The 13988-nt window shown below is 36.8% G+C and overlaps 2 protein-coding genes across 10 annotated transcripts in view; both read left to right on the top strand.

The window, feature by feature from the left end:
* Window positions 1-13988, top strand: part of LOC105222909 (guanine nucleotide-binding protein subunit alpha-11-like) — a 33101-nt gene that overhangs the window by 5747 nt on the left and 13366 nt on the right. For 3 of the 8 annotated variants that reach the window (XM_049453516.1, XM_049453523.1, XM_049453522.1), the window contains 3 exons: window positions 13-171; window positions 268-397; window positions 1049-1202. In XM_049453516.1, coding sequence (XP_049309473.1) covers window positions 13-171; window positions 268-397; window positions 1049-1202 — 443 coding nt within the window. Of the gene's footprint in view, window positions 1-12; window positions 172-267; window positions 398-1048; window positions 1203-9130; window positions 9316-11029; window positions 11185-11263; window positions 11423-11506; window positions 11637-12147; window positions 12302-13988 lie in introns of all 8 variants that reach the window. The other 5 variants (XM_049453518.1, XM_049453517.1, XM_049453521.1 and 2 more) reach the window with 5 other exon arrangements.
* Window positions 1-13988, top strand: part of LOC105222892 (G protein alpha q subunit) — a 49929-nt gene that overhangs the window by 34834 nt on the left and 1107 nt on the right. The window contains exon 10 of one of the 2 annotated variants that reach the window (XM_049453531.1): window positions 4246-4343. The exons of the other annotated variant lie outside the window; for it this stretch is intronic. Coding sequence (XP_049309488.1) covers window positions 4246-4328 — 83 coding nt within the window. The 3' untranslated portion in view covers window positions 4329-4343. Of the gene's footprint in view, window positions 1-4245; window positions 4344-13988 lie in introns of those variants that run through there. 2 annotated transcript variants of the gene reach the window in all.

Here is a 13988-nt window from a genome sequence, read left to right as displayed (position 1 = left end):
ACCTTAACACAGCTTCCTTGATATGTTGGATCGTGTCACACAGCCCGATTACGTACCCACAAATGATCACATATTGCATTCACGTGTTGTTACGACTGAAATAGTGGAGCACGTTTTCGATACACAGCAAAACAAAACGAAACGTAAAAGTAACAAACGCCAGTTACTTCGGTAAATACACCTTTCCGATTGCCTATACAATATATGTTTGCATAAGCAACTATGATAGAGGCAACTAACCATAAATCTCTTTTGTTTTATTTGCAGAATAATAGATGTTGGTGGACAACGATCTGAACGAGAAAATTGGTTACAGTGTTTCGATGAAGTGACAGCTGTCATATTTCTAGCATCGCTCTCAGAATACGATCAGACATTAATTGAGGAAGAAGGTTTGGTAAGTGAAACGAAAGTTTTGAATTATTTTACTTGAAGTAAGAAATATGTATATCAATTTAACACCGACTACGGCTGAGACAACTTTAGAATTTAAATAAATACCATTACATCGGGAAGCGCTGAAAAATGTAAAGCCAATAAGAATGTGTGTAGGATGCTGATCAACAACAACCACGGTATTGACGAACTTCCGAAGTTAAAAAATATGAACCTTTAATACCCTCACTAACATTATCTCGTCCCCTTCGCTTTTCTGGGTTACAATCAGGAAGACCCGCTTTTGACTAAAAGTCAGTAAAGTCTCATTCTTTCCTTCTACCGGATCTATTTTTTGTTAGCATGTGAAATAACTGCAAAAACTAGTCTCGATTCTGACGCCCGATATTTTCCTTCACAGCTTGTCCACCAAATCATTTCGTTTTAACTCTTTGTACCGAGACATTCATACAGACGGTCGCGATTTCTTATTGCTGTACTGTTGAGACTATCGATTTATTTAGTTCAGAAATTTTGAACAATTTATAGAATAATATTTCAAAATTGAAATTCTAGGTTTATAAAATTTAACATTATTTGTGAATACCAATATTCTTAAGAAGTAGTTCACTATCAATAGGTAACGGAGTAACTGTTTTGGTTTGTTTTTCAGAGCCGCATGGAGGAATCCAAGAGCCTCTTTCGTGTCATATTATCAACCGACTATTTTCATAAATCTTCGATTATTCTGTTTTTAAATAAAAAGGATTTACTGGAACAGAAAATAGTGACCTCACACTTAGTGGACTACTATCCGGAGTATAAAGGTACGCATGTCTTTTTAATCTTTTGTTTATACTACTATGAAAAAATGATAAGACTTTGTTTATATGTAATTTTGAAATTCTTAACTTATTCTTCAAAATCTATGTCATCCCCATCAAGGTAACCCCATTTGGGCCCAACAGACTTTTGTCAACGTTTTATTCAATCGTCGAAACAATTGTTAAGTCAATTTCCGGAATTCCGTTTAAGGTCTTCAAATTACTCAAAACAGTTTCCCCGGAGCGGTCATTTTAGTTTGCTGAATAGGCAGAATACGATCCTTGTTGACAGTTTGGCCGATCGGGAGGAATTCACAGTGCACCACACCTCGATAATCTATGAACATAACCTTGATTTTTGTTTTTTCGGCTTCGGCCCACCTTTGCCACGATATTCGGTCGATTGATCGTCTGTTTCCGCGTCGTAAGCACTCATCGCCAGTGATAATACATTTCATGACATCCTGGTAGTCGGAAAGCATTGTTGCACAGGCATTAACGCGACGCTGTTGCTGCTGAAAAAAATATTCTTTCAGTATGGTTTTCACTGGTTTCTCAGATATTTCAACGATGCCAATGAGATCTTTAACTGTGAATCGTCGTCAAGTACCAATTCCCTTATTTTATTAACATGTTGATCATGAATTGATGTTGATGGCCTTCCGGACGTGGTTCATCACCAATGCATTCTTGTCCCTCTTTGATTAATTTGTGTCAATCAAAAACACTTGTTCGCGGCCATCAATTATCAGCAAATTCATTGTTGATGGTCTTTCCTTTTTCAATGTACTCAATAAAAATTATTCCATGCGCATTCCCAAATACAGATGCCAGCCGACTATTGTGTTTTTCACGCTTAGGCGCGGATTCATCGTGTACAGTCCATTTCGATCACTGTCGACTGGACTTCGGAGTGAAATTATGGAGGTTTCTTCCATTGTGTGACAATCAACGCAAAAACTGGAGTTTATTACTCTTGAACATTTCCAAAAACAAACACGTTGCACTGAGCTTTCTGATACCCAAATATTCGTGAATAATATTATATTATGTACCTGTTAAGTTGATATCTTTAGTGTCTCAGCTATCTCGAGCAACCTCACTTGATGGTCATGCAAAATTACTTTGTGAACTTTTTTGAACCGAAGATCTGGGTGTCTAGCTAAGGCCATCTATTTTTCACATCCGAAGTTCAATAAAATGCATCAATATACATATATTTTCTTAAGTAAAATTATTATACATAAAAATGTTAGTTGAAAATTTCATAAATCCTTTGAAAAACTGACATTTCAGGTCCCAAACAAAATGCGGACAGTGCAAAAGATTTCATACGCCAAATGTTTGAGGCAATGGTGGATAAAGATCGTAAAATTTATACACATTATACATGCGCCACGGGTAAGTATACTATACATGTGAGTGTGTAAAATTTCTAGTGCATTTAGACTAGGCTAGAGCCCTAACTTACATATGTAAATTATTCTGGAAAAGACAAAAAGAAATCGAATTTCATTCCTTGAGGATTTATTAAACTGTACAGGCATTTCACGTGATCCTCTATGAGCACAGTAGTGATGAGCGATATTTCACTACCGGTGATTTTTTTACTGTGATTGAAAAATCGCAAATCGCAACTGCGATCACATTTTATAAATAGCAGTTCGCTTCTATGAACTGCGATTGCGATCGCAGTTCGAAACTGTGATCGCAGTTCGAACCTGTGAATTGCGATCGCAGTTCGAAACTGTGATCGCAGTTCGAACCTGTGAATAGCGATAGCAGTTCGAAAACTGTGACCGCAGTTCGAACCTGTGAAATTACGATCACAATAGCAAATAGCAGAAAAGTAACAACTTTCTTCAGGGTATTGTACATACATATATATATATATCGTCATTTTCGTCATAGCGGTTTGAAGTTTTGAGTGTAACGCTCTTATAATTTTTAATAATGGCAGGAAATGTATCAAGGAAAAGAAGTGAAGTATAGCAGATGTTTGAAGTGGTAGATGAAATGTAAGCAAAATGGAATTATGGAATATTTTAATTTGTTTTAATTAATTTTTAATTTTACTTGTTAAAACCAAATATGAAAGCTTTTTGTGATGAAAACAAGAATTCTAACTAATTAATTTCAGAAAAAATTATGGAATAAAAAAATTACGGGGTTTTAATATTTTCCCAAAGATTAGGAAACTCCCGTTAATTATTAGATCTTGAAAATATTAAAAGCGGGTATTCTAAACAAACAAATTATCACCACCCTAATGGTAATTCCTTCTAAGAAATGTGTGAAAACCATCATACCAACATACAAATGAACTATGCTATACGGTCTAAGTGTCAGGTAGCCGAACCGCTCCAACATTTGTGAAAATGTAGTGAAAAGAAAGGCGAAAAAACTTGACTAGAGTTACAGGAGCCAAAAGAGAATTTGCCGCAATAACGACAAAATGTTTCGTCCTTTCCACGATAGTCGGGTCTACGTAAGTGGAACAGATCAGGACTTTTATTCGGCCAAACAGTGTCAAATTGGCAGAATCTGCCGCTACAACAACAACAACGACGTTTAAGGTCGACTTAGCTGCGATCGCAATAACAATATAAAATCACAGTGATTTAAAAATAGCAATCACTGAAATCACAGATATCGAAAAATCACCATATCGCTCATCTCTAGGGCACAGTGATTCTAGTGGCGATATCTTAAAAGCTTAGTGGCTAGTTCTCGTATATACAGAGAGACAGTATTTTTACAAATAATAAAGACTAACAATTTATAATTTTTCTAACATACAACAACAACAGTAAATATTTTTATTGCTATTTCGAATATATTATAATGACAATCCGAACATCCAACAACAAAAAAGTATGACGCATTATATTTTTTTGGACGTATGTACTTGAAAAGATCCAAAATAAAAAGGAATTAAATAGTTTTTGGAAAATCCAAAAAAAGAAACTGTAACTATTTCTTGAAAGGAAACACACAACAAATATTTTAAATTCTAATCAAATTTTTTTTTCTCATCCCACTTTAGATACTGAAAATATTCGTATCGTGTTTACAGCTGTTAAGGACACCATTTTCCATTCAAATCTGGAGAAATATAATCTGATCTGAAGTGTATGATGGACAGACATTTTTGTAATTCTATTATATTCATGATTCCTTTTTCACATAAAAATATATATGTAAGTAAAAAAAACAAAAAAAAAATATATATATATATATTATGACCCTAAATTAAAAAGAAAAATCATATAAGCAAAAACAAAAACAAACAAAATAGCGCAAATGGCGATGAATATAAAAATGAAACTAACGATTATTTAAAAAGAAAATTTTATTACGCAAAGTAAAAAATATTAAATAACATTATAATAATAATTGCAAGTATATATAAAATAATAAAAACCACCTAGACCGAGTATCCTCTAGGTAGCCAAAGAACATCTGTCTGAAGGCGAGTTAAAGTGAGAAGGCAAAATATCCCCTCCACAGGATTGTGCGCTGGGTTTGGAACCCTCCACGTAAAAAACGCTCCCAAAGAAAAAGTACAAACAGTCTCGGTTGAGAGACCCTCCTTTTGATGACGACCATGATAGACGCACTAAGGATAACGATTTAAGGTCACGCACCTGGAATATCCGGTCCCTTAATTGGGAAGGTGCCGCTACCCAGCTGGTTTATATCCTCGTAAAAATACATAAATACTGACATTTTTGTTCTAATTCCCCAGGTGCTCGGTGAATCCAGTCGGTGCGTGCATGCTTCGACATACAGTCGCGGCGGAAGTAAATTGAAAACGTGCAAAATACAGCTTGTGCAAGAACTGAAACCGCTTGACCTTCCCATGCAACGACGCTTCGCTCCATGGGTTCTTGAAAAGCTCCAAGAAGATTCTATGTTTTCGATGAGACCCATTTTTGGCTCAATGAGTATATAAACAAGCAACATTGCGATATTTCGGACGATGAACAATCTGAAGAGATTAAAAAGCTGCCATTTCATACAGACAACACAAGGGTTTCGTGTGGTTCATGGGCCGGTGAAGTCATCGGTCCATATTTTTTCAAAAATTATGCCGGTGACAACGTAACCGTCAATGGCGACCGTTATCGCGCCATGATAACTGACTATTTGATGCCTGAAGTTAATGCTCGTGATCTCGCCGACATTTGGTTTCAGCTAGATGGCGCCAGTTCCTATTGGACTCAACGGATGGACCATCTGAGACATTTGAGAGAAATAATCTTCAAAAAATAAGGGCCAAAGGATGTACTTTCGAATGATAATAAAGATTCCTCATTAAATTTGAAGTTTCGGTGTTTTTTCTTTAAAAAAAAATTAGGTAACCTCGAAATGGATCACTCTTTATAAGCTTTGCGGTTTTCTCCTCACCCACAACAAATCATCGAAAAGACTTCACAGAAACTCTCAACAAATGTGTGAGTAAACCTCAGTTGAATCCATCGGCTCGAACTCATTAGCACGATTTTAGTAGTGCGATGGTTATGTTACGATCAAGAACGAATTAACAGTAATTAAACAAACAAATATTAAATAATTTTTGGGTAAAACTTAGAAAATTCTTAAAAAAAAAATAAAAATGATCCGAAACAGTGTGGAAATGGTTCGAAGGTGTTGTCCTTGTGGTTCGTTGACCGAGAATAGTGGCCAAGGAGAAGAAGGAAAAGAGGACTTCAATGAACAGAAAATTAATGAGGAGTTAGAAAGACACTATGTAGAATTAAACAATGCTAAAAAGTTACTGTTGCTAGGTAAGCGAAATGTCAAATATTATATAAAACGTGCTTAGGGCGAAGTTCTTGTGAAAAAAAAAATCTATAAAAACATAACGAAAAAATTGTGTGCTCAAGGCCAGATATTAAATGCATATACTATATATTTATGTATAAGTACTTACTATGTATCTTGTTTATACGAGTATGATTCATGCGGGAAACCACGATTGAATGTGATAAGAACTAAACCAAAAAAGTAATCGGGAATTTAAGCATAAAAATAAAATAGTGTTGCTTGAATTCAAAAAATGTAATTTGAAAGAAATCAAAACATAGATTAAACATTTAAAAATAAAGGGTGATTTTTTAATAGCTTGATAACTTTTTTTAAAAAAAAAAACGCATAAAATTTACAAAATCTCATCGGTTCTTTATTTGAAACGTTAGATTGGTTCATGACATTTACTTTTTGAAGATAATTTCATTTAAATGTTGACCGCGGCTGCGTCTTAGGTGGTCCATTCGGAAAGTCCAATTTTTGGGCAACTTTTTCGAGCATTTCGGCCGGAATAGCCCGAATTTCTTCGGAAATGTTGTCTTCCAAAGCTGGAATAAGTGCTGGCTTATTTCTGTAGACTTTAGACTTGACGTAGCCCCACAAAAAATAGTCTAAAGGCGTTAAATCGCATGATCTTGGTGGCCAAACTTACGGGTCCATTTCTTGAGATGAATTGTTGTCCGAAGTTTTCCTCAAAATGGCCATAGAATCGCGAGCTGTGTGGCATGTAGCACCATCTTGTTGAAACCACATGTCAACCAAGTTCAGTTCTTCCATTTTTGGCAACAAAAAGTTGTTAGCATCGAACGATAGCGATCGCCATTCACCGTAACGTTGCGTCCAACAGCATCTTTGAAAAAATACGGTCCAATGATTCCACCAGCGTACAAACCACACCAAAACAGTGCATTTTTCGGGAGGAATGGGCAGTTCTTGAACGGCTTCTGGTTGCTCTTCACCCCAAATGCGGCAATTTTGCTTATTTACGTAGCCATTCAACCAGAAATGAGCCTCATCGCTGAACAAAATTTGTCGATAAAACACATTTCGAACCGAACACTGATTTTGGTAATAAAATTCAATGATTTGCAAGCGTTGCTCGTTAGTAAGTCTATTCATGATGAAATGTCAAAGCATACTGAGCATCTTTCTCTTTGACACCATGTCTGAAATCCCACGTGATCTGTCAAATACTAATGCATGAAAATCCTAACCTCAAAAAAAATCACGCGTTAGTTGACGTTGTAGTTGTATCGGGGATATCTAATGAAAACAAGCCTTTGCAATAAGGTCGAATTATAGGAGAGGGTGTTAGATGAGGAGAATTGTGTGAAAAAGGCTAGGGTCATGCAAGAAAAGATTTCATATACCGAAGGGTCAAGCTTGGATAAGTAAGTGTTTGACCCGCTGCCGTATCCACACTGTAATTGTGCAAGGTTATGCGTGCCTGTATTTTGAGTTCTTGTTTTGTGAATAGTAGTCGCTACAACCCTACTGCATTAATCGCTGAAAGAGTTTATGAAGGTGTCAGTATGTAAGGGACCGGTCCAAAGTAAGCATATGTTAATGATTTCGTCATCTTTAACTATGCATACTAGTTTCCGGCAGCGACAAATTTAGGATCATAACCGATAATGTAAAGTTCAAAAAGCGGATAAATATGTTTGTAAAGAACGAAAAGCAAACAGAGACCACAATTTGACATCATTCGTAATATAAGCCGATTTCCGTGAACTTAAACGTATTTTTATACGCTGTACTCACTACTTACCTCCTACATGTGAGAAATATGTTTATACTCTGCGTGGGTTACCTTTTATATTTCGGGACATGGCAACACTAGTGTTGCAATCTGGCAACTCATAGCTTTATCACTTTATCATAAAGTTTGGCATTTTTGATTCGTTTTATACATACTCAGAACGTTTTGACATACGAGAGCTATTTGTGTTGTTTACAGTAACGTAAAATATTCATTCTCATGAAAAATGGAATTATTTTTTTATTACAACATTCGACGTGGGTTATCTCAACAACAGTGCATCGATGAACTAAACTAAATTTTTAGCGAAGAAACTCCGTCAAGGATTAATGTTTATCGATGATATGGAGAGTCCAATCGAGGTCATAGATCACTCCAAGACGAATTTCATGAAGGTCGTCCAAAATCAGTTATTGATCTATTGATGCTATGCGCAAACTGGATATTGCAAGATCGTCAGGTCACATGGTCGTAAGATTGACACAACTATGGGCATTAGTAGGATTAGCATACATTTAATATTGCAAAAACTTTTGATTGCAAAAGAAATTTGTTCACGTTTACAGCTATTTGTTTGCCTGTTGTACTTCAAGAAATCAGGAAAACTTGCAGCCACGGCGCTGCCGATGCGAGCTCTCAAAGATCGGCTAAACATATCGAGACGTGAGTGCTTGATATGCGCTTGCAAACGATGAACTTCAGTTTTTTTCAGATTAGTCTGAAGGGTGACTAATCTGAAAAATTTTCAAGATGTGTGTAAATAGACATCTACGTCGACAATATGTGTATGTAAGATCCGCATTCGACTCAAATTACTGCCCTGCGATCGAACTTTCAATTAGGAAACAGAAATTAGTTAAACTAACAAGGGCGATGTGGTCGTGAAAACCTGGAAGGTGTGCGCAGGTACAATGTAGCGGTGTTCAATAATTCAGCCTGTGATCCAATTTCATGAAGTCAATGTATAGGTCACAATTTGTGATCGGATTTTTTGGAATGTGCTTAAACAGCGTCAAACACTGCTGTGAAGTAGTCTCACGTTTGCTCTTTCAGACTTAGCCAACTTGACATTCATTGCATCATTTTCATCCAGGCTATGACCAACGCAGTATTTTGATATACCTACTGCCTTACCTATCTCACGCAACTTTAAAAGGCGGTCTCATAATATAAAGTTCTGGACTTGTGCTACGTTATCATCGGCCAAAAACTGAGGTTCAACCACTGATCTACATAGGTCTAGATGTTGATAATCAAAATGTACGCGGCATTTTATTTTGATTTTTATTCCTAACTATTAGATTTTGGTTCACTACTCACTCCATTGCTTTTTTCAATTATTCAATCTTTTTTATAGGCACTGGCGAGGCTGGAAAATCCACCTTCTTCAAACAAATGCACATAAATTACGGCGAAGGTTTTTCAACTGCCGCTCGACTGGAATATAAGCGAGTCATTCATCAGAACATTTTGACAGCGATGCAATCGATGCTGAATGCCATGAATGTGTTGAGAATACCATACGATAAAATAGAAAATGCGGTAAGTATTTTTTACCTTTTATAGGGACTATATCCAAACTTTTTTGAAAACACAATGTAAAAACTGGAAAACCTCATAACTTAAATTTAAAAATACTATTTCGAAACCGCTCATCAAGGTTCTTCATCTCAACCATGTACACCTTATACGAAAGAGTAATGAAATTTCGTAAGAAATCTTTTCATTTTAAAAATATTTTTTCGTGCCTTAAAAGTGCAAATTTGGATCCTTTTGAAGATTCTTCTTCTTTACTGGTGTCGACAGCGCTTACGCCGTTACAGTCGTGATTCCTTTTCGCAGCTAGGCGTGAACTGGAAATTCCAAGCAAAGCCAGGTCCTTCTCCACCTGATCTTTCCAACGGAGTGGAGGTCTTCCTCGTACTGACAAAAGCAGCTTTAAAATCGACGAAGAGGTGGTGTGTGTCGATTCTCTTTTCACGGCCCTTTTCCAGGATTTGACGCATGGCGAATATCTGGTCAGTTGTTGATTTTCCAGGTTTAAAGCCACACTAATAAGGTACAATCAGTTCGTTGGCGGTGGGCTTTAATCTTTCAGGCTTATCTCACTGTTGTTGGCGCAGATTTTTGGGTCTCCCTTTTTGTGGATTGGGCAGGTTCATCACCGCCGTGTTTGAATAGCTCGACGAGAAATCCATCGGCCCTTACCGCTTTGTGGTCTTTCAGACGAGTAATCGCTATTCGAACTTCTTTAGGGTCGAGTAATGGAACGTCTGCTCCAGCGTCATCAATTAGGGAATCGGGTATCCCAATTGAGCCTTCACTGTCATGCAGAGGGCTGGAGAAGTGTTCCCTTCATAATTTTAATGTGCTCTGGGCATCAGTCACCAGATAAACTCTGTTTTGAAGCCTTCTGTTAGTCGCCGCATTTTTTCGTATAATTCTTAAGCTTGTCAATCTCTTCACACTCACGAATTTCTACCTCTCTCTTTTTTTTGTCTGCAAATGGGTCTCGATTCCCTCTTCAACTCTCGGTATCTATCCCATCCCTCATGTGTTGTGGTCGATTGTAACGTTGCGAGGTAGGCAGTCTGTTTTCTCTACGTTGCGACACGGAACTTCTTCATACCAGCTGTTTGCTTTTGCCTTTTCCGAAAACCAATGGTTTTGTTTGCCGCTGTACGTAAGCAGTTTGAAATACCATCCCACAGTTCCCTTATACCGAGTTGCTGATGAGTGTTCTCAGAGAGCAAGAATGCAAGTCGAGTAGAAAATCATTCGGCTGTCTGTTGCCATTGCAGCTTCTCGACGTTGAACCTTCCTTGTGTTTGTTGACGTGCGTTTTTGCGGCACAGAGGAGGGTGCGTATCTTGGAAACAACAAGATAGTGACCCGAGTCGATGTACGACACTGGAGACGTGTACTCAATGTTAAATCGGTGATTGTAGACGTAAAACTCGACGTGATTGGTTATGTAAGTTCGATGGTCTTCTATCTGAAGAATTCGCCTTCTCCGATTCTCCTTAGCTGACTCATTTTGGCTTGAGACTTCGCCTTTGCTTAAATGACAGCTGTCTTGTAAAAGTGAGAATTTGCCTCATAAAACAAACTTTCCAATAACGGATCACCTCAAAAAGGTCTTACGAACGCAATGAATTTCTCAATTTCCAAAATCAAATACACACATATACATAATTATGTAAATTGTAATAGTTATTTTTAATGACTTTCTTATCGATTTGTTTCCTCCCAACAGCTGATGGCAAATAGCATTTTGATCGCCAACGTTGAAGCCGTAACAGAATTAGACGAGATGACTTTGTCAGCCATAAAATGTTTGTGGGCTGATACGGGGGTACAACAATGCTATGAACGACGAAGGGAATATCAGATAATTGATTCGGCGAAATAGTAGGTTTACTCTTTATAAATACATATATACTGAAAATGCACTTTGATCCACTAATTTACTATATATACCGAAACACAGTTTCCTTGACATGTTGGATCGTGTCACACAGCCCGATTACGTACCCACAGATGATCACATATTGCATTCACGTGTTGTTACGACTGAAATAGTGGAGCATGTTTTCGATACACAGCAAAACAAAACGAAACGTACAAGTAAAAAACGACAGTTACTTCGGTAAATGTGATACCTTTCCGATTGTCTAAAGTATATGTACTATATAAGAAACTAACCATAACTATTTATATATTCTTTTTGAAGAGTAATAGATGTCGGTGGACAACGATCTGAACGACGAAAATGGTTACAGTGTTTCGATGATATGACGGCTGTCATATTTCTAGCATCGCTCTCAGAATACGATCAGACTTTAAGCGAGGAAGAAGGTTTGGTAAGTGAAACGCAAGTTTTGAATTATTTTACTTGGAGTAAGAAAGATATCAATTTAGCGCCGATTACGGCTGAGACAATTTTACAATTTAAATAAATATCATTACATCGGGAAGCGGTGAAAAATGAAGAACCAATAGAAATATATGTAAGATGCTGATCACCAACAACCACGGTAGTCAATAGGAGAACATCTAATTTTACAAAATATGAACTTCTAATGGCCTCACTAACATTATCTCGGCCCTTCGCTTTACTCGGTTACAATCAGGAAGACTCGCTTTTGATTAAAAGTCAGAGCCGTTCATTCTCATTCTTTCCTTCTACCGGAGCTCTTTCTTGCTAGTATGTGAAACCACTACCAAAATAGTTTTCGGTCCTCAGCTTGTCCGCCAAATCATTTCTTTTTTACACTTTGTGCTCAGACATTCAAATAGACGGTCGCGAATATTCTTAAGAAGTAGTTCTTTATCAATAGGTAACCGAGTAACTGTTTTGGTTTTTTTTTACAGAGCCGCATGGAGGAATCCAAGTGTCTATTTCGTATCATTTTATCAACGAGCTATTTTCGTAAATCTTCGATTATTCTATTTTTAAATAAACAAGATTTACTGGAAGAGAAAATAATGACCTCACACTTAGTGGACTACTATCCGGAGTATGAAGGTATGCATGTCTTTGGAATCTTTTGTTTATACTTCTATGAAAAAATTCTTAACTTATTCTTCAAAATCTTTGTCGTCCCCATCAAAGCAACCCAGCTTGGCAACAATACACTTGTCTCAACGTTTTTTCCAATCTTCGAAACAGTGGTTATTAGTTTCCGTTTGAATTTGCTGAATAGCCAGAAGTCACACAGAGCTAAATCAGGCGAATACGTTGGTTCTGCATGATATTGGTTGAAAATTTGCCGAAGAACTCACGAAAAATCAATGAAGTATGCGTTGGTTCATTATCGTGGTGCAAAACCCTAGGGTTGCCGACCTATAATTCCGTTCTCTTTTTACAAACAGCTTCAAGCAAATGACGCACAACACTCAAATAGTATTCCTTGTTGACAATTTGGCCCTTCGGAAGGTATTCGGTGTGTACCACATCTCGATAATTGAAGAAAACTGTGAACGTAATATTAATTTTTGATTTGCTTTGACGTGGCTTTTTCGGCTTCGGCTCACCTTTGCTACGATATTCGGGCGATTGATCGTCTGTTTCCGGATCATAAGCATAAATCCAGGACTCATTGCCAGTTATTGTACGTTTTATGGCATCCAGGAAGCCGGAAAGCAATCTTTGGCTGACGTTAACGCGACGCTGTTTGAAAAAATTTTTAGCCTAAACTAGTAAGGAAGGGCTAAGTTCAGGTGCAACCGAACATTTTATACTTTTGCAAGTACCGGGCAAGTATCAAAGCCAAGGATATACTTTAGGTGTAAAACCAATCATATAGAGTAAAGTCAGCCAAAGTTTTGTTAAAAAACGATAATCATTATACATATGTATGTAGTATACGGGAGTAAGGGTATGATCGACTCGATTTTGTTTATTAATTATTATCATTGCTACATACTAAAATAATGTTTCTTGGGTTTTCATGCAAAATTGTATTAAAAAGTCTTACTATTTTTTGCCTACGGAAATATAGTCTAAAAAGGATTATATTGTTTGAAGTATAAATATGATTTGAATAACCCAAAGGAAGTGATTCCACAAACCATACTAATCATAGCGGCATTTGCCGACTAAATATTATATTAATTTACGTACATTAATGTGTTCGAGACCAATCATTTTAAGTCCTGGCGAAATCGGAATCAAATGAATCGTCTCTAATACGGAAAATAAAACCTTCTATATACTTAGTACCGAATACCGTCTCAGTTCATCATCTTTTTTTCATATAATGGTTGTACAATATGTATCACCTAAAAATTATCACATGATTGGTGATGGTATATGAGATTCCTTAATGAATCTCAGGGTATAATTTATTAATATGTGGCATGTGAATATCATACAGTATTGGCAAAAATAAAAAAAATAGGGTGCATACTACAGCCAGCTCCCATATACATTACATACTACAAACCTTTTGTCGAATATGTCGGTCAGTGTATGAGTTTTATATATTGCTTGGATTCCCATCCCTGGCATTGCTAGAGCATTAAATGTTGGAATGCATTCGAACTTAGCCCTTGCTTACTTGTTTTATTCAACATACATAGTTCCCTTCATTGGTTATAACGACTTTTTAACTTTTCCATATCATTTTTGTAGTACGATTTGTCCTTTATTTCAAAATAGGCCTCTTCTTTCGACGAAAATTCTTTTGAAATCTGAAAATAGGAAATAGGCG

This window comes from Bactrocera dorsalis, chromosome 3, assembly GCF_023373825.1.
Source record: "Bactrocera dorsalis isolate Fly_Bdor chromosome 3, ASM2337382v1, whole genome shotgun sequence".
Taxonomy (NCBI): domain Eukaryota; kingdom Metazoa; phylum Arthropoda; class Insecta; order Diptera; family Tephritidae; genus Bactrocera; species Bactrocera dorsalis.
The sequence above is the reverse complement of the archived record's forward strand: the minus strand, read 5'-3'. Positions and strand labels throughout refer to the sequence as shown.